Source organism: Sciurus vulgaris (genome assembly GCF_902686455.1).
Source record: "Sciurus vulgaris genome assembly, chromosome: 5".
Taxonomy (NCBI): domain Eukaryota; kingdom Metazoa; phylum Chordata; class Mammalia; order Rodentia; family Sciuridae; genus Sciurus; species Sciurus vulgaris.
The window spans coordinates 163,424,674-163,443,547 of NC_136465.1; the positions used below are offsets into that span (position 1 = coordinate 163,424,674).

The 18,874-nt window shown below is 48.4% G+C and overlaps 1 protein-coding gene across 1 annotated transcript in view; it reads left to right on the forward strand.

The window, feature by feature from the left end:
- Positions 1–18,124, forward strand: part of STAB2 (stabilin 2) — a 158,642-nt gene extending 140,518 nt beyond the window's left edge. The window contains exons 61-69 of the mRNA XM_079142890.1: positions 1,886–2,019; positions 3,784–3,949; positions 4,090–4,196; positions 6,230–6,349; positions 7,097–7,237; positions 10,393–10,503; positions 11,308–11,436; positions 14,059–14,169; positions 16,090–18,124. Coding sequence (XP_078999016.1) covers positions 1,886–2,019; positions 3,784–3,949; positions 4,090–4,196; positions 6,230–6,349; positions 7,097–7,237; positions 10,393–10,503; positions 11,308–11,436; positions 14,059–14,169; positions 16,090–16,140 — 1,070 coding nt within the window. The 3' untranslated portion in view covers positions 16,141–18,124. The remainder of the gene's footprint in view (positions 1–1,885; positions 2,020–3,783; positions 3,950–4,089; positions 4,197–6,229; positions 6,350–7,096; positions 7,238–10,392; positions 10,504–11,307; positions 11,437–14,058; positions 14,170–16,089) is intronic.
- Positions 18,125–18,874: the final 750 nt, after the last annotated feature.

Here is an 18,874-nt window from a genome sequence, read left to right on the forward strand (position 1 = left end):
TTACCCCACACTGTAAAAATCTAGAAGGAAGTACACTGAAACATTAGCCGGGGGCAAGGATTATTTGCGCTAAGTAGAATTATAGGTGAATATTATTTTTTTTACTTTTCTGTATTGTCCCAATTTCTCTGAAGAAAATATCCTTTTATTTTATTTTAATTGACACATAATAATTGTACATATTTTTGGATGTGTGATGTTTTCATACATGTCTACATTGTATAATAATTAAATCAGGATATTTAGCATATCCATACCTCACGTTTTACCATTTCTTTGTGGTGAGAACATTCAAAATCCTCTCTTCTAGCTATTCTGAAATAGTCAATAGTTTTTTGTTTTTGTTTTTGTTTTTGTTTGGTACCAGGGATTGAACTCACAGGCACTCAACCACTGAGCCACATCCCCAGCCCTATGTTGTCTTTTATTTAGAGACAGGGTCTCACTGAGTTGCTTAGGGCCTTGCTGAGTTGCTGAAGCTGACTTTAAACTCACCATCCTCCTGCCTCAGCCTCCCGAGCCGCTGGGATCACAGGCGTGCACCAGCGCATCTGGCTCAATACAGTTTTATTAACCATAGTCACCATGCTGTGTCGGAGACAGCAGAACTCATTCTCCTACGTGTAATGTTGTACCTGTGGACCAATCGCTCCCTATCCACCTCCCCTCTACCCACCCATTCTCTGGAACCCACTATTCTCCTCTCTAATTGTACAAGGTCAACTTCTTTAGATTCCATGTATGAGATCCTATGGCGTGTGGTGTTGTTTCCATTTATATAATGTCCTCCAGTTTCACCCATGTTGCTACAAATGACAGGATTTCATTCTTTTGATGGCTGATTAGTTTTCCACAGTGCGGGGGTGGGGAGTGTGTGTGTGAGTGAAGTTTTCTTTATCCGTTGGTGGACACTTGGGTTGATTTCAAATCTTGGAGAGTGTCTTCAGGCATGCAGATATTTCTTCCACAGTTTCATTTCCTTGGGGTGTGTTGGGGGAGGGGGTTGCTGGATCATGTGGTAATTCTATTTTTAATTTTTTAAAAAACCTGCATATAATGGCCCTACTAATTTATATTCCCACCAACAGTTCTCCCTTCTCTACATCAACCTTTGCTATTCTTTGTCTTTTTGATAATAGCCATTCTAATTGGGTAAGGTGATATTTCATTAAATATATGCTATTTTCATAATTAGGAAAGAAATGAATATTTTACTTTTTCCCAGCCTGATGTATTGTCTTGCTAATGAATTATCAAGATATAACTCAGCCTAAAAAGGAGGATTCGAGGAATATGGAGACATCTAGTTGTTGTTTTAATACATATGACATAAAACTTGAAAAAATGAGAAGATTATTGACTCATTTCTTAATCACTCTCATTATCTGGTGCCTTGGGTTATCTTTTTTTAAACTGTTTTATTTTTATTTGTTCTAAATAGTTACACATGACAGCAGAATGCATCTCAATTCATTGTACACAAATGGAGAACAGTTTTTCATTTCTGTGGTTGTACCTGGTGCAGTCACACCATGCAATCATACAGGTACCTAGGGTAATGATGGCCGTCTCGTTCCACCGTCTCTCCCACCCCCGTGACCCCTCCCGTCCCCTCACCCCCTCTGCCCCATCCAAAGTTCCTCCATTCTTCTCACTCATTATGGATCAGCATCCACCTATCAGAGAAAACATTTGGCCTTTGGGTTTGGGGGATTGGTTTAAGAAATGAATACCTTCAATGACGTGCTTTGACATAAATGGAAGTGACTTCTGGAGATACCCTGGGGCACCCTGGCCTTCTACTTTGAAAGTCCTCTGAAGTCCTCTGCTGGCAGCCCACCAGACAGGTGGACTGAGTGGCTGGTTCCTCTCCTTCCTCTTCTAGATACCACTGTTGGGGTGTTCCACCTCCGCTCCCCACTGGGCCAGTACAAGCTGACCTTTGACAAAGCCAGAGAGGCCTGTGCCAACGAAGCTGCCACCATGGCCACCTACAACCAGCTGTCCTATGCCCAGAAGGTGGGTCCCAGTAAGTGCACGGTACAGGTAGCATCTACGGGGAGGGTGTGCTGCAGCCTCCTCTTCGAATGGGGTGACGGCTGTTGCCTTGTTGGAGGTGAGTACAGAAGTTCCTAGGGGCGGTAATAAGCCATCATAGCCAATGCCAGGCGTCTGTTATGTGTCAAGCACTTTCATTGACATTATCACCCATCCTTACACTATCCCTGGAAGTAGGTGTTACTTTTTTTTTGGTACCAGGAATTGAACCCAGGGGTGCTTACCCACAGAGCCACATCCCCAGTTCCCCAGCCCTTTTTTTAATTTTGAGTCAGGGTCTTGCTAATTTACCTAGGGCCTTATGCTAAGTTGCTGCAGCTGGCTTTGAAATTGCAGTCCTGCCTCTGCCTCCCCACTGGCTGGGATTACAGGCATGCGCCACCACACCCAGCATCACTATTCCCATTTTACAGATAGGGAAACTGAGGCTTGGGAAGGTTAAGTAAAATGTCCAATGTCACCCAGCCAGGAGGTGATAGGTCCAGGGTTCACAAGCAGCCCTGATTCCAAAGTCTATTCTCAACCCTAACTTCCAACTGTCAAAGCAGAGGCAAAGACTCAAAATGCATCCCTCACAGCTGGAGACCAGAAGGATCAATAACCACAAGCCCCAGTAGGATCGCCCTGAACCCACAAAGCAGCGAGCTTCCCTGGAAGAGCTGGAGCTCTTGGCTGACGAGAGGTGGAGGGAATCAGTGGGGGGTTGCCCAAGCTCCCGTATCCAGCAGGGAGGAATTGGGCTCTTGGGTCAGGGCTGCGCTTACCCTGGGAAGCAGGAGCCCTGCCCATTTGGAAAGTCAGCCCCTCGGAGTTACCTGTGGTGGTTTCTCACTGGGAACAGAGGAAGTGGCTGCCTACGTGCTGTGACTTCAGGGCCTTTTCTCCATCCTCCACAACTCCCAAAGGGGTCCACCTGCCTGGGGTGTCTTTCCCAAGGAGCAAAGCCTTTGATGCCAGGGCCCGCATCCTGGAGGGTCTGCACCTCTGCCCTCCTTGCTGGTTTTTGGCCATGATCAAACCACTGGATCCTCTGTCCTACTGGCACATTTGTGTAAGAACTACCGGTGACAGGGCATGCCACGGGAACTCCATCTTTACCTTTATTAGGAGATCGGAAACAGACTGCCTGGGGTTGGGTCTGCTACTTGCCGACCGTATGGCTTTGAGCAAGTTTCTCAACTTCTTTGTCTCAGTTATCTTAACTGATAAGGATTTTCAAAGTTCCTACCTCCCAGATCGATATGAGGGTAAAGGGGGCTGACACATGAAGAGCCATCGCAAGAGGACCGGGCCCTGGCTAAGCGCTGTCAGTGTCATGATGACGATGTGATGGCGTAGATGTGGGAGTGGTGGCCATGGAGACGGTGATGATGAAGGATATTTGAGTTCTACCATGAATAAGTTAAGATCTGTGAACCCGTAAGCTGAGGAATTTGCAGCAGGGGGAAATGGCTGGCAGTGAATTCCTTCCCAAGAGCAGAGAGAACCAAATGAGAATGAGAGACTTGGTCACCCACAAGAAAGAGACCCCTTGCATTCCGCCTGTGGCTCAATCAACAAAAACGTAGGGACCACCGACTGCATTTCAGGCACGAGAGTACAACTGGTAAAAGGGAACTAGCTGTGTGGCGTTTCTGGTCTGATGGGGAATCAGAGATGAACCAAATGATTCCACAATGAATGTGGACTTGCAGTGGGTCACTGATCTTGTCTATGTCCCTGCAGGCTAGGTACCACCTCTGTTCCGCCGGCTGGCTGGAGAGCGGGCGGGTGGCCTACCCCACAGCCTATGCTTCCCAGAACTGTGGCAACGGGGTGGTTGGGATCGTGGACTATGGACCCAGACTCAACAAGAGTGAGATGTGGGACGTCTTCTGCTACCGCATGAAAGGTACCTGCCCCCACCTTCCCCGGGCCCAGGTCATGCACTGCTGGACAGTCCTCAGCTGGCCAGCCAGGCTCCTAGGGTGAGCAGGCAGCCCAGACCCCTGCCTCACTGGGCATGGGACCCTGTGTGCCTCTGCTCTCCAGATGTGAACTGCACCTGCAAGGCCGGCTACGTGGGTGATGGCTTCTCATGCAGTGGGAACATGCTGCAGGTCCTGATGTCCTTCCCCTTGCTCACAAACTTCCTGACGGTATGTGCCAGGCCTGCCTGGTTCCACTCTGGGCCAGGAGTGTCGCCTTGAAGCAGCTCTAAGAGGGGAAAGAAAGCCAAGGCTCCTACTGGCGGATGGTCAGGAGCAGGGGTATTGGACCACCTTATCTGAATCTGAGCCTGGGGTTTGTATCACTCTAAACAGGTTACTTGCCTCCCTGAACCTCAGCTTTCTCACCTGTGAAATGCAGGTGCTGATAGCACTAACCTCATGGGATCATTGTGATCTTTCAATGAGTTGATGTTTGTCAAACACTTAGACCTGTGATCAGCCCATGGAATTCTACATGATGTTAGAGCTGGTACTATTATCTCTGTGCCTCTGGAGCAGTTGAAGACTTGGTTCTGGAGAGATGAGACACTCTTGTGTTCATGGATAGTTACCTGAGCCTGCCTGGTGATCACCCAGTGGGCCAATTAACATGCAGTCAATTTGCATTTCACACAGCACTTAAAGTCACACCCATATTTGTTATATCCAACATCAATATTGGTTATATTCAACAAAGAGAGAGCCCCATTTTGGAGGACTTGGTGTCGACTGATCAGAGAACTAAGCTGTTAACAATGATAATGATGATGATAACTGCCATTTCTTGAATATTTTCTTTGTCCTGGACATTATACTAAGCCCTCTGGTCTAAGAATGCACACCTCATAGGGAAAATAACTGTCCCTGCTTTGACTACCAGTGTATGCCCAGCATCTCAGTAGCTGGCCTATGAAAGTGGCTCAGAAAGTACTTGTTAAAAGGAATAAATCCTCACATAACCTTATGAGGTTACTTCCATTATGGATTCCATTTTTTAGATGAAGAGATTGAGACTTAGCAAGGTCAAGGTCACAGCCAGAACTGAGCTCAAACTCAAGCTGCCTGGGACCAGCCTCCCCATCATCTATGCTGGGGAACCAGGGCAGCCAGTGACTGAGTTTCTGTTCCCAACAGAACTGACAGTAACCTCAGGGAGGAGACTGGCCACAGGGGTAGGGGGGAGGGCTGGCAGGGTAAGGACAGAAGGGAGACCAAGGACCCCAAAGTGGTGAGCCTTTATCCACAAACTAAAGGTGTCCATCTAGTTGATCTAAAGATCAAGGTGCCAGCCACCTCATGCCAGCTGGATGTGGTAGCCCATGACTATAATCCTCGTGACTGGGGAGGTTGAGGCAGGAGGATTGTAAATTCAAAGCCAACCTCAGCAACTTAGCCAGGTCAAGCAACTTAGCAAGACCCTGTCTCAAAATAAAAAATCAAAAGGGCTGGGGTTGTAGCTCAGTGGTTAAGCACCCCTGGGTTTAATTCCCAGTACCAAAAAAATTTTTTTTTAATTTAAAATAAATAAAAATCAAGTTTTCCATAAATATGCCAAAGATAATCACTAAAACCATCTCTGCTGCTTGGCTTATGATAGCATTTCAGAGGAGAAAAAACAGCATCAGAACAAAACACTTTTCAGCAAATTACTTACCTTCTCTGGGCCTGAGTAGCCCTGTCTATGCAAGATGAAGCTGAACTGGGTAGGGCAAATTCTTAAAATTTGTTCAGTGAACATTTATTGAGCACTTACTAGGTGTTTGAAGTATACTGGTGAACAAAACAGATAATAAACAGAATAAACAGCGTGGGATGCAAGAGGGCCATGTATATTAGGGAAAAAGAAAATGTCAAGGAGGGACCAAATGGTTTGAGCTTCATGATCCAATTAAAAGATGAACTTTTCCTCCCAGTGAAGTAGGGACTTGGCAGGGTTTTCAGAAGAAGATACTCAAAAGATTTGACTTCCACGTCAAAGGACGGCTCTGGCTGCCATGTTGACAATGGTCTATGAGGTGGCCATGTCTTGGGGCCACAGGATTAGTTAAGGAATGGGTAAGTGCTAGAATGCTTCCAAGTGAGAAGAAACAGCAAAGGAGTGCCAGCCTGACTCAGCACTAACGTCAGGACCTGCCACCCTCTGCCATCATCCAGGCCTCCCAAACCAGGCTGACCAGCTGATGGTGTCCTTCCTCCCCCAGAAAGTCCTGGCCTACTCCAACAGCTCAGCCAGAGGCCAGGCATTTCTGAAACACCTGACTGACCTGTCCATCCGCGGCACCCTCTTTGTGCCACAGAATGGTGGGCTGGGGGAAAACGAGGTGAGTTGGATCCTGATGCCTACACTTTAGACTAAGGTGAGTTATCTTGTCACCACAAAAATGCTGCATCACAAGTAACCCCCAAACTCAGCAACTACACTGTTATTTAGCCCACATATCTGCAGATCCGTTGTCACTTGTGGTCTTGGCACGCTGTAGTCTAAGGCCGGCCCCCGACTCGGCTACCCCTGGTTGGAGGGTGAGCGGCTCTGCTCCACAGGGCTCTCATGCTCCAGCAGGCTAGCCCAGGCATGCTCTCAAGGCAGTGCAGGGAGCAAGGGTGGCACATGCACACCCAGTCCCACCAGTGGTTTCCAAGCCTCTGGTCATGTTTGCTGACATGTCACATGGTTGGGCCCCAAGGCAGAGTACACAGCAAAGTTACATGGCCAAGGGCAAGGATACGGGAAAGGTCATTGATGCAATCGATCTACCACATTCACCTTCTTCATAATATGAAGACAGAGGAATTGGCAAAATTTATTCAACCATAGCAGAGGGCTGCCCTGCAGGCTCTGTAGCCCCAGCCACCCGAGGGCCTGGAGGAACAATACCTCTGCCCACCTGTTACCACTCCAGACCTACTCTTCCCAGGACACCACTGGGAAGCTGTGTTAGCCAGTAAAGATGACTTTCAATCCCACATCCTAGCTACAGGTGAGCCTCTGGCAGAGCCCCCAAAACCAAACACCTGAGGAAAACTTGCAAATGCCTGCTATGCTCCGCCTTTTTCTCCTTTCCTTTCAGGTCCTGTCTGGGCGGGACATCGAGCACCACTTCACCAATGTCAGCATCTTTTTTTACAATGATCTTGTCAATGGTACCACCATGCAAACAAGGCTGGGAAGCCAGCTACTCATCACTGCCAGCCACGACCAGCTCCAAATGGTATGAAAAGTCTTCTGGGCTTATTGGGAAACTGGATATAATATATGCACAATTCATGGCATGCAGTAGATGCTTGTAGATGGCAGCTATTATAAGGTGAAAGTCAACTCAACCTACAGATAGGGGATGGTATAAAGTGCACACCATCACACATCATATTGACAGGCAGCCCCCAGCCCTTGGGAAATGGACCATCATCAGAAGCTGCTAATGAGGAATGGTAATGAAACCATTTTAAAGTTGCTTGATTCTCTATCCTTATTTCTGTCCAAATGTCAGTCCTATCCTGGGCATTAACATGTGAGCTTCAAAACCAAATGACCCTGGTGTGGATGAATCCCAGGTCTGCCACTTGCTAAATATAAAAGCTTAAGTTATCCAACTTCTCCGTGCCTCAGTTTCCTTGTCTGATAAATACAGATGCTGGAGATAGTGGGGATGGTGTTAGTGGTAACAGCAGCGATTATTTTGATAATGGTGATGTAGGGCAAGAAGATCTTTCTTCTACCCTTTTAGAATCTGTGACTGGGCCCGAGAATCACTGGCATAAGACAAATTCACAGGAGAAAAGCCTACAAGTGTTACTTAACATTTTACGTGCACAAGGGAGTGTTCCTAAGGAAAATGAAGACCCACCAAGACTGAAAGCATATGTGCTTTTTCAAGAACACATTGGTGGAGAAGCAATAGAAGGAAGGAGTTTGGGCTAAGAGCAGTAAATTGTGATACTGTAACAAGGAATTGATGGGGAAAATGAAAGGAAGGTAAGGGTTGTTTAATAGGTTTGTGGACAGGTCCATTTTGGTGTTGACTCCAGTCTTGGTGATAAGAATGTTCTTGTCCTACAGGAGGGCGTCTTTCTCGTAGGAAGTTTTATGATGGCTATTACGTAGAAAGGGGTGCTCAGGGAGCCCTCTCTGCATCTGCTATTTCTCAATGCCATTAACTCAGAACACTTCACTATGCCCAACTGGCATATTTGGAGGTGACATGTGATGGTGGTGGTGGTAGTCCTGATGATGCTGATGGTGATTTTATTGATGATGGTGATGGTGATGATGATGGTGATGGTGATGATGATGGTGATGATGATGGTGATGGTGATGGTGATGGCGGTGATGGTGATGCTGGTGACAGTTATGATGATGGTGATGGTGATGGTAATGGTGATGGTGGTGATGGTGATGGTGGTACTGGAGATGGTGATGGTGGTGATGGTGATGGTGATGGTGGTGATGGTGGTGATGGTGATGATGGTGATGGTGGTGATGGTGATGGTGATGGTGATGATGGTGATGGTGATGGTGGTGATGGTGATGGTGGTGATGGTTATGATGGTGATGGTGGTGATGGTGATGGTGATGGTGGTGATGGTGATGGTGGTGATGGTGGTGATGGTGATGATGGTGATGGTGATGGTGGTGATGGTGGTGATGGTGATGGTGATGGTGGTGATGGTGATGGTGGTGATGGTGATGCTGGTGATGGTGATGGTGGTGATGGTGGTGATAGTTATGATGGTGATGGTGATGGTGGTGATGGTGATGGTGATGGTGGTGATGGTGGTGATGGTGGTGATGGTGATGGTGATGATGGTGGTGATGGTGGTGATGGTGGTGATGGTGGTGATGGTGATGCTGGTGATGGTGATGGTGATGATGGTGATGGTGATGGTGATGATGGTGATGGTGGTGATGGTGATGATGGTGATGGTGATGGTGGTGATGGTGATGGTGGTGATGGTGATGCTGGTGATGGTGATGGTGGTGATGGTGGTGATGGTGATGGTGATGGTGGTGATGGTGATGGTGGTGATGGTGATGCTGGTGATGGTGGTGATGGTGGTGATGGTGATAGTTATGATGGTGATGGTGATGGTGGTGATGGTGGTGATGGTGATGGTGGTGATGATGGTGATGGTGATGGTGGTGATGGTGGTGATGGTGATGATGGTGATGGTGATGGTGGTGATGGTGATGGTGGTGATGGTGATGGTGGTGATGGTGGTGATGGTGATGGTGATGATGGTGGTGATGGTGGTGATGGTGGTGATGGTGATGGTGGTGATGGTGATGCTGGTGATGGTGATGGTGGTGATGGTGATGGTGATGATGGTGATGGTGGTGATGGTGATGATGGTGATGGTGATGGTGGTGATGGTGATGGTGGTGATGGTGATGCTGGTGATGGTGATGGTGGTGATGGTGATGGTGGTGATGGTGATGATGGTGATGGTGATGGTGGTGATGGTGGTGATGGTGATGATGGTGATGGTGGTGATGGTGATGGTGGTGATGGTGATGGTGGTGATGGTGATGGTGGTGATGGTGATGGTGATGATGGTGATGGTGATGATGGTGGTGATGGTGATGGTGATGGTGGTGATGGTGATGGTGGTGATGGTGGTGATGGTGGTGATGGTGATGGTGGTGATGGTGGTGATGGTGGTGATGGTGATGGTGATGGTGGTGATGGTGATAGTGGCATTGATGATGTTGATGACCACAATGACCCTATGTGAATCACAGGTTATTGTGGGATTCAGTGATTCCAAGCTTGTGACATATAGAGTAGTACCTGGCATGCAGCAAGTGCTAAATGAGTATATTTTTTTCATTTTTACCTGATAATCTACTTCTGTCATTGGCAATCAGTAATTGATGAGTGCTTCTTAAATTTAGTGTGCACTTGAATCACCTGGATATTTGTTAAAATGTAGACCATGGTTCAGTAGGTGGAGTGTGGGTCCTGTTTTGCCCACACAAGTTAGTGGATCACACTGGGCTTAGAACACTTAGAAGTCCCTTTTCAGCCGTGTGATGTCCAGAGGGACCTGAGTCCCGAGCATGGCACCATTTACCACCTGGGGATCCACAACCAGCCATTTTCCTTCTGATAGCCCATCCGTCATTCAAGTGGGTTGGAGAAATGTCCCCTGAGGTCTCTGCAGCCCTGAGATCATCTTGCTGAGAGGAGGGCAGCAAGTGTCTTCTGGGCTGTGCAGACAGTGAGCAAGAAGTAGAGACAGGTCGAAACTGAGGCTCCAGGGCCTCGGGGCAGCTAAACACCTTCCCTCCACAGAAGTGGCCCACATGGTTCAGGTCAGGAGGGACAGATAGTCACAAATTTCTGTCACCCTCTTCTCATGTCCCTAGAAAGAGACCAGGTTTGTGGATGGAAGAGCAATTCTGCAGTGGGACATCTTTGCCTCCAATGGAATCATTCACATCATTTCCAGGCCTTTGAAGGCACCCCCCATGCCCACGGTGAGTGTCCAGGGTTCCTGGTAAGGGAAGAGCCCAATGTCCTCTCCCCAGGAGCCAAACAGTGCGGGAAGCCCTGTCCACCTCCTTCCTCCTGAGGAGCCGTGAGGAAGCTCCCACCTCCAAGTCAGCTAACCGTGGGACGCCAGCCCGGGCTTGTCCAGTCCCCACTCCCAACACCACAGTGCAGCCCCTGCCGCCACCTGTGGTCCTTGCATGTTAGGGAAGGATGGACCAGTGGAGGGGGAGGGAGAAATCTCGAGCCTGAGTTTTCCCATCTACAAAGTGGAGGGGCGCCCAGAATGTCTTCCTATCTAGATTTTGGAGAAGCCTGTGAGTTAAGAAAGGTACAATCCTTAGAATACATGGTACGAGCTCTGTAGAAGCTGGCTATAACTGATGTTAGTATTCTAACTTTTTTCCCCAAAGCACGAGGGAAGGGTGAACTGTTAGCTGCTGGAATGTTCTACAACATAGGGGTTAGGCACTGAAGCTCAAGGTCCTGCCAGCTCACTTGCTGTGAGATGCTAGGCAAGTGCTTAACCTCTCACTGCTTCAGTCCCCCATCTGCAAAACAGGAATAATAACTGTCCTCATTTCTTTGGGTTAGTGTAACATTTAAATTGGTTCTTTTATATAAGAGGCTTGGAACAGAACTTAGCAATAGTAACAGCTAGTTAGATGTTAACTTATCTTTATTTTTATCTCAATTCCTCAAAGATGCCTGGGGACAGGGTTATCTTAAGTAAGTGTGTCTCAGAGGGAATCACCAGTGTTAAGAACTGATTCTCTCCTTTCTATGTTCAGACCTCATCCCACACTGGCCTGGGAACAGGGATATTCTTTGCTATCATCTTGGTCATTGGAGCAATTGCTTCAGCTGCCTATTCTTACTTCCGGCTAAACCGGAGAACAATTGGCTTCCAGCATTTTGAGGTAAAGAAAAAAAAAACAAAAAACTGGGAACCTAACGGTGGGGGTTACCTCAATTCATTTTTATTGCTATCACAGAATACCTGAGACTGGACAGTTCTTAAAGAATAGAGGGTATACATGCCTATCATCTCAGTTCTTTGGGAGGCTGAGGCAGGAGGATAGCAAGTTTGAGGTCAGCCTCAGCAACTGAGCAAGATCTTAAGCAACTTAGTGAGATGCTATCGCAAAATAAAAATAAAAAGGACTGGGGATGTGAGTTATTGGTTAAGTGCCCCTGGGTTGAATCCCCAGTACCAAAAATAAAGAAGGAACAGAGGTTTATTCGGGTTCACGGACTTGGGTCTGGGAAGCTTGAGAGCATGGTGCCTGCGTCTGCCCGGCTTCTGGTGAGGGCCTCGTGCAGCTTCCGCTGATGGCGGGAAGCTGAGTTGCAAGCAGCAGGTGGAAGAAGCAAAGCGCAAGGGCCAGCCTCACTTCAGACAAGCCAGCGTCACCGCCCTGGTGACTAATTAGTCCTGCAGTCCCTCTTAATGAGCTCAACGGCCTCCCCTCGCAGCAAAGCAGCAATCTAGTTTCAAAATGAGACTTGGAGGGGACAAACCATAGCGGGGTCCTCTCCCAGTTCTAGCTCCTGGATCGAGGCTCTTTCAGTGGTCCAGCTGCTTCAGAGGCCTCAGCCAGGACAGGAGCAGCCCAGGAGGGGCCGCCACCCCACCCCATACTTCCTGCCTCCTGGTGGGTCTCTGCCCCTAGGAGGACCAGCAGCAGCAGCTCCAAGCCCTCTTCCTGGCCAACACAGGGCAGGAGGAGGAACACGAGGGGCTGCCCAGGGCTGCATAAACCCTCCAGGCTCCGTGCCAGGGGATTGGCTTGAGGAGAATTCGCCAAGGGTCACATCTACCTGGGAGGATTCCCTAGATAGTGGTTGGGCCTCAGAACAGGTCAGGGACCTACACAGCCAGAGGCCAGCAAAACTCTTTTCCCCCTATTTGAACAGTTAAGCCACATTAGGTCAGCAGTAAGCTCCTGAACTTATCTCGTAATGACCCTATATGTCAAGCAGATTTCTGTTACTATGACAAAATACCTGAGATAATCAGGTTACTAGGAGGAAAGGTTTGTTTCGGCTCATGATTTCAGAGGTTTTAGTTCATGATGCTTGGCCCCTTGGCCTTTGACCTGTGGCAGTACAGTACGAGGTGGCAGGAGTGTGTGGCAGAGGAGCTGCTAAGCTCTTGGCAGTCAGAAAGCAAAGAGAGAGAGGAAGAGGAGTCCAGTATTCCCTTGAAGGGCACACCTCCAATGGCTTAGCCTCCTTCCCCTAGACCTCAGCTCTCAAAAGTCCCACCATCTCCTAATCATGCCATGGACTGAGCACCAAGCCTTCAGCACACAGTCCTGTCGGGGAGCGGGGTTCAGCAGCAGCAGCCTTCCTGGCAGACTCTATTCCTCCTCGGCCCCTGATCACCTCAAAACATGCCCCATGAAGGCTGTGCAGAGCCCCCAGCAGCAGCTGCCTGCCTTCGGACAAATAACTTGTATATTTCTTTCTTTCTTTTATTTTTTCCTTTTCCTTATTTTGCAGTGTTACATATTGAACCTGGGGCTTGAGCTGCTGGGCTAGAGCTCTAACACTGAGCCACATCCCAGCCCAAACTTCCTTATTTATAAGCACAGGGGCAAATCTCAAAAGCCTCTTAGCTCATTTTGTATTACTGTAACTGAATGCCACCAACCAGGTAATTTAAAGAACAAAGGTCTATTTAGCTCCTGATTCTGGGTTGAGATATCCAGGTCAGATGGCTGCACCTGGCAAGGTAACTCTCTGGCAGTGGGAACTCTCTGCAGAGTCCTGAGGTGTATCACATGGTGAGACAGAGCAGCCTTTTTTTCTTTTTTGTTTGTTTGTTTGTTTGTTTTTTTGGTACCCAGGGTCACTCAGTCACTGAGCCACATCCCCGCCCTTATTATTCTTCTGAGACAGGGTCTTGCTAAGTTGTTTAGGGCCTCAGTAAGTTACTGAGGCTAGCCTCCTGCGTTAGCCTCCCAAGTAGCTAGGATTACAGGCCCTGCACCATAGCACCCAGTCCTGTTGGATGAGGGCCCCACCCTGATGGCCTCCTTTATCCTTAAATATCTCACAAAAGTCCCACCTGCAAATATCTTAGTTGAATTAAGTTTCTACCCCTTAAGTCCTCACAGAGAGGATTAAATTCCAGCATGAATTTTGGTGAGGACATTCAAACGTCATTTTTAGCAAAGGTGTCCATGTTGCAAGACGCCATGATAGAAAGTTCAAGATCAGGCTGCAAAGCACTTGGGTGGTCATCCTGGGTAGTAAGAGGGAGTCTCATCAGGCATGGAGCACGAGAACCTTCCCAGGAGGATGCCTTCTGTGCCGCTTTGGATTGTAGTCACTCCTGGGCAGGTATGTGTATGATGTCACTGAGCTCAACACTTGAGATTGGCACATTTTATTATATGTCAATCATATGTGAACGAAGTACTGTTCAAAGGTTCCCAGAGGTGGAAGGTGGCTTGCCGTACCTGCCAAGTGCAGTGAGGTGCTTCTGTCTTGGCAACAGTCCTGGCTCTCAGCCTTGTGCTTGTCTTTCTGAACAGTCAGAAGAGGACATCAATGTCGCAGCCTTTGGTGAGCCGGAGAACATCACAAACCCCATGTACGAGAGCGCGACCTCAGCGCCCCCAGAGCCTTCCTGCGACACCTTTGCTGTGAGTTTGCACTTTGATCTTGGAATGGGCTCAACTGAGCTGCAGAGTAATATTGTTTAGCAAATCTTGGTGGACAGCTGCACACAAAGGAGAGCTCCCTTCTAGAACGTGCTGTGGGCTGCGCGCCCAAAGGCATCGTGGCTGTTCAGGGTTCGAGCTTCTGTGCGGCACATGGCAGAGCCCTGGTCAGAGTAGAGGAGAACTAAAGGTTCTCCAAGCCCCATGACCAGGTGGGAAGCCTTTGGTCTTGGACTGAGGTCTATCCAAACGTTTTTGAGGGAGCAGGTGTGAAACAAGACATCAGGCCTTAGAATGGATTTTTCCTTTAAACGTCCTTTAAACTTATATTTACGTTGATTCTTCTGCCTGTCGTCAGAACTGCTTCTTGCTTTGGGAGCTACTTTTCTGTAACGAGGCCTTTTATCTGGATGGGTGATCCCCTCTGGTCTTCTAAGAAGGGACCATTTATTTCTAGAGTTAGTGATAGCTGGGCTTATTATGGGAACTCCTCTAACTGTGGCCCAGGGGACCCCATGGCAGGGAATGGAGTCCCAGGTTTTCAAATGTAGAAGGTATGCTGGCCCGCGGTTCATTACCAGTTCTGGACTGAGAAGCTAGGGAGAAGACTTAATTGTTTGCTCTTATATAACAATCACAACTGATAGCCAGTGTCCTGAACGTCCTTGTGTACCCAGCAGACTGAGCTGGCGGCGTTCCTAGGTCCAGGGAAATGCTTGAGTCTTGGCTTGTGTGAGTCCGCAACCCTCCTGCAACACTAACCAAGGCCTGGCAGCTGCTATCGCTGTCCGGGGCACATTCCTAGGTTATTTCCCCCAGGACGTGACAGTTATTGAGCTTTTGTAAGTTAGCACTGAAACATCCCCAAAAAATACTTTCTTACAACATTTTTAAGCTTGTATAGTGCAATAGACGTTCTCATTCTTTTTTGTGGCTCTTAGTGCCTGTGATGGCAGAGCTCTACAATAGATTGGAAAAATAACCAGTACGCAAGCCTTATTTTGGTTTTTAATCTAACCCATATAGAATTTCAAGGTTGAGTTCAGCTGAATTTCACTTCTTGACTGGACGGAGTTTGTTTCTGTCAGCATTATGATATTGATGTCAACATTATTTAAGAAGCAGAGGACAGTCTCACCAATGTGCACACACACCTCCCCAAGTGTCTGTTCTTCTTCAAGGGCTCCTTCAGCTCTGCACACCTGAAGCAGGAGAGAGACGATACTAGAAGCAGGATTTAGTTACACCTGCTGTAGAGACGGGGGGGGGGGGGGATCCTAAGCCTAGGGCACCAGCCCAAAGTGACGTGCTGGGTTCCCATGCCTTTTATACTGAAGAGTGTACAACACTTGTGATTAGACAGACTCCACCCATAAGACACCTTTGCTACTGTGCATGGTGCAGAGGCTGAAGACAGCGGGATGTGTGGCGCAGTCGCCTCTGGAGTGAGGCTTCCAATTACCTCCTCCAGGAGCTCAGGAGCCACCCCTGATTTGGGATGAAAGTTCCGCCCGAGAGGAGTTTTTTCTTATCACAGTAAGGGCCGCCTTTGGTGGGTGCCTACACCTTGTTAAATGTCCTGTCCGATCCCCACACCTCCCTGGGAGGTAACTATCACCAAGACTCTTTAGAGGCGAGGAAATGACAGCCGAGTGAGGTGATCTGTGGAGGGCCAGAGTGGCCTTAGGCAGTGGTCCACATGGGCCCTAACCACCAGGCAACCCCACCTCCTGGCATGAGGCGGTAGCATGAACGGACGGACGCTCCTACCACGTGTGTGTTCCCGAAGAGAATCAGGTTTTAGGCCTCAGATCAGAGGCCAAAAGAAACGCTCCAACTAGAAGCACCCAACCCAGGAGAATCCACTCCCTGACGAGTGTTTCACGGCCCCCTCTTTTCCAGGACTCTGGTGAGCAGCAGCTGGACAGCAGTGACCCCTTGGGGGCATTGTAAGGGCCTGAAGTGAGCAACTAGCCGGCAGCCCCTGCCCTGGGGGCCCACAGCCTCGTCAAGCCTCAGGACTGTGAATTCCAAGAACCGGATGCTTTGGGGGAACCCGGGGCTCCTTGGCATTGTAGACTATGAAGCTCTCAGAAGTCATACCTCATCTCTTCAGTTAATCTGGGGGTCATTCCATGTTACTGAGTCCACCAGGGGGCTTCTTCCCCTCCCCTGAGCCTCCTTTGTACCTTGCAGATGATGCTCCTCTTATTCTGCCCCGCATCCTGGGTAACTGTGATCTTATCTCTGTTAGATTGAGCTCCCGAAGGCAGCTCACCTCACTTGTCTTTGTATCCCAGAACCCCACACAGTCCCTGGCTCATGAAATGTGCTCAATAAACATTTATGGAACAGAAATAGAGTCAACAAAACAAACCTAGTGCTTGGAGAAACAAAAATACTGCCACCCAAGAGGTCAAACTTTGAAGGCAAAACCCACTTCTTGGGGGCTTTTCAATCAGGCGATCGCTGCCTTATGAATCCTTTCTGAATTCAGTTTCATCTGTGTGTTCACCTCAAGATGCAATAACCACACTGAAACACCACTTCGCACCCACTAGGATGGCTACACCTCAAAGTCAGAAGATAACAAGTGTTGGCAAGGATGTAGAAACAGAAACCCTCATGTGTCGTTGGTGGTCATGTACAATGGCGCGGCCCCTGTGGAGAACAGTTGGACGTTTTCTCAAAGAGTTAAACACTGGATTGCCATAGGACCCAGAAATCCCTTTCCTATGTATATACCTGAGAAATGAAGGCAGGTCCACACATTGAGTTCAATCCCTGGTACAAAACAAAAACTCACATATACACATTCATAGTAGCATTATTCATAATAGCCCCAAAGTGGAAACAACCCAGATGTCTATCACCCAATGATGGATGAGCAAATTGGGGTACATCCACATGATGGAATACTACTCAGCCCTAAAAGGAAATGAAGTGTCACTACATACAACAACATGGATGAACCTGACATCATGCCAAGTTTCTTTCTGAGATTATTAGGGCGTGGGGTGGAGACCACCAGTCAAACCACACACTTCTGTAGATGAGAAGTGGAGGCCCAGAGAAACCAGTGAGCTGCTGCAGGTGACAGCACTGCCTGGAAGAGGGTGGAAGAACCAGGGCCCTTCTCCCGGAGCCCAGGGCCCTCCTTCCTCCCACAGCCTGGCCCAGTGCCCACAGAGCTCAGATCTATGGAGACTAGATTTCAGCACATGTGACAGTCTGGGTCGTTTCTCCCCACCCCCCGAGGAAGACCTCCCAGAACCCCCCCACGTTTTTATCATTGTCATCAGCCTGCATTCTTAACATCTAAGACCTTATCCAGGCTACATCATTTATTGAGACTCGGAATACCACACTTCAACCGAACTTCCCCAGCACCTTCCTTCTATCCTCCTGGGGGATGAAGTTCCCAAATGGAAACAACTTGCTTCATTTAAAGTGTATAAAATAAAATCCAAGTCCTTCTGACGTGAGCCCTGGTGGAAAGCAGAGTCTGGGCCACTGTCCCAAGGGTGCAGCTCATGGGGAACAGCAGACAGGTCAGGGTCAACTGAGAGAATGAGGAGAACTGCTTAGGAGCTACTTGGATCTGGATGTCCCTCAAAGACTCAGGTTGGAAGGCTTAGTTGCCAGCCTGTGGCACTACTGTGGCCACCATGAGCTGAACAGGCCTCCTTCACCACCTGCTCCTACCATGGCCCACTGCACTGCCACAGGCCCAAGGCAACAGGGCCAAGCACCCACAGACTGAAATGGTGAGCCAAAACAAACCCTTCCTTCCAGTAAGTCGATTTTCCCAGGTATCTTGTCACAGCAACAGAAAACTAATGTGATTTTAGCATCAGGCTGCATCTTTATATAAGACAAATTACATCGGCAGGCAGCCAAGCCACGGGCTTAGAAAGAGAGAGCCCCCACCAAACCTCTTATTCATGTTGTCCAGATCTTGTCCAATTTTCTTGTTACTGTCCCAAGTTCCTATTATCTGTGTCCATTTCTCAGTGAGTAGTACTATCTACTGGAATGTGCCCTGAGGGGTACATAAGAGATAGTGTGTGCGCACATGCACAGTGGTATATTTTCTTTAGAGATATCTGAGATTTAAAATCAGAATAGGTTTAATGCTACTATCATATGTAACTAAAAAGAATCAAAAAAAAATTTTTTTTTAAAGAATAGGTTTACCTGTAGGCTCCCTCACTTAAATAAACCTTGCAAGGGTGTTGAGGTCAAATGCTAACTGTTTGCAGACACTACCACAGCACTGAGTGAGGTCTCAAACACGACTCCAGCCTCAACAACAAGGGGCGTATTGGTTAACTGGAAGGTTCAGAGGGGAGGGGCTTCAGGGTGGGTTCCGTTCAGGGGTCAATGACATCACTGAAGACCTGCAGCTTCCCACTGGGCCGTCTGAGTGGGCAGATCATGCGAGGATCAACTGGCCTTATTGGTCTCAACACACCCACTCAGGAAAGCCACCTGCTCACAGGAGCTGGCTCAGAAGAGACAGGAAGAGTTCTTCCCAGAACTGCCCTTCACCCACACGAGTTCTCCGCCCCTGGGGTCAGGAAAGGGCATGAGCGACTGGCATAGGCAGGAGGGGGTCACCCAGGTTGGCTTAGCCCAGAGAGGCCACTGGGTCAGTTCCTTCTGAAGCTAACTTTTCCCAAAGCTC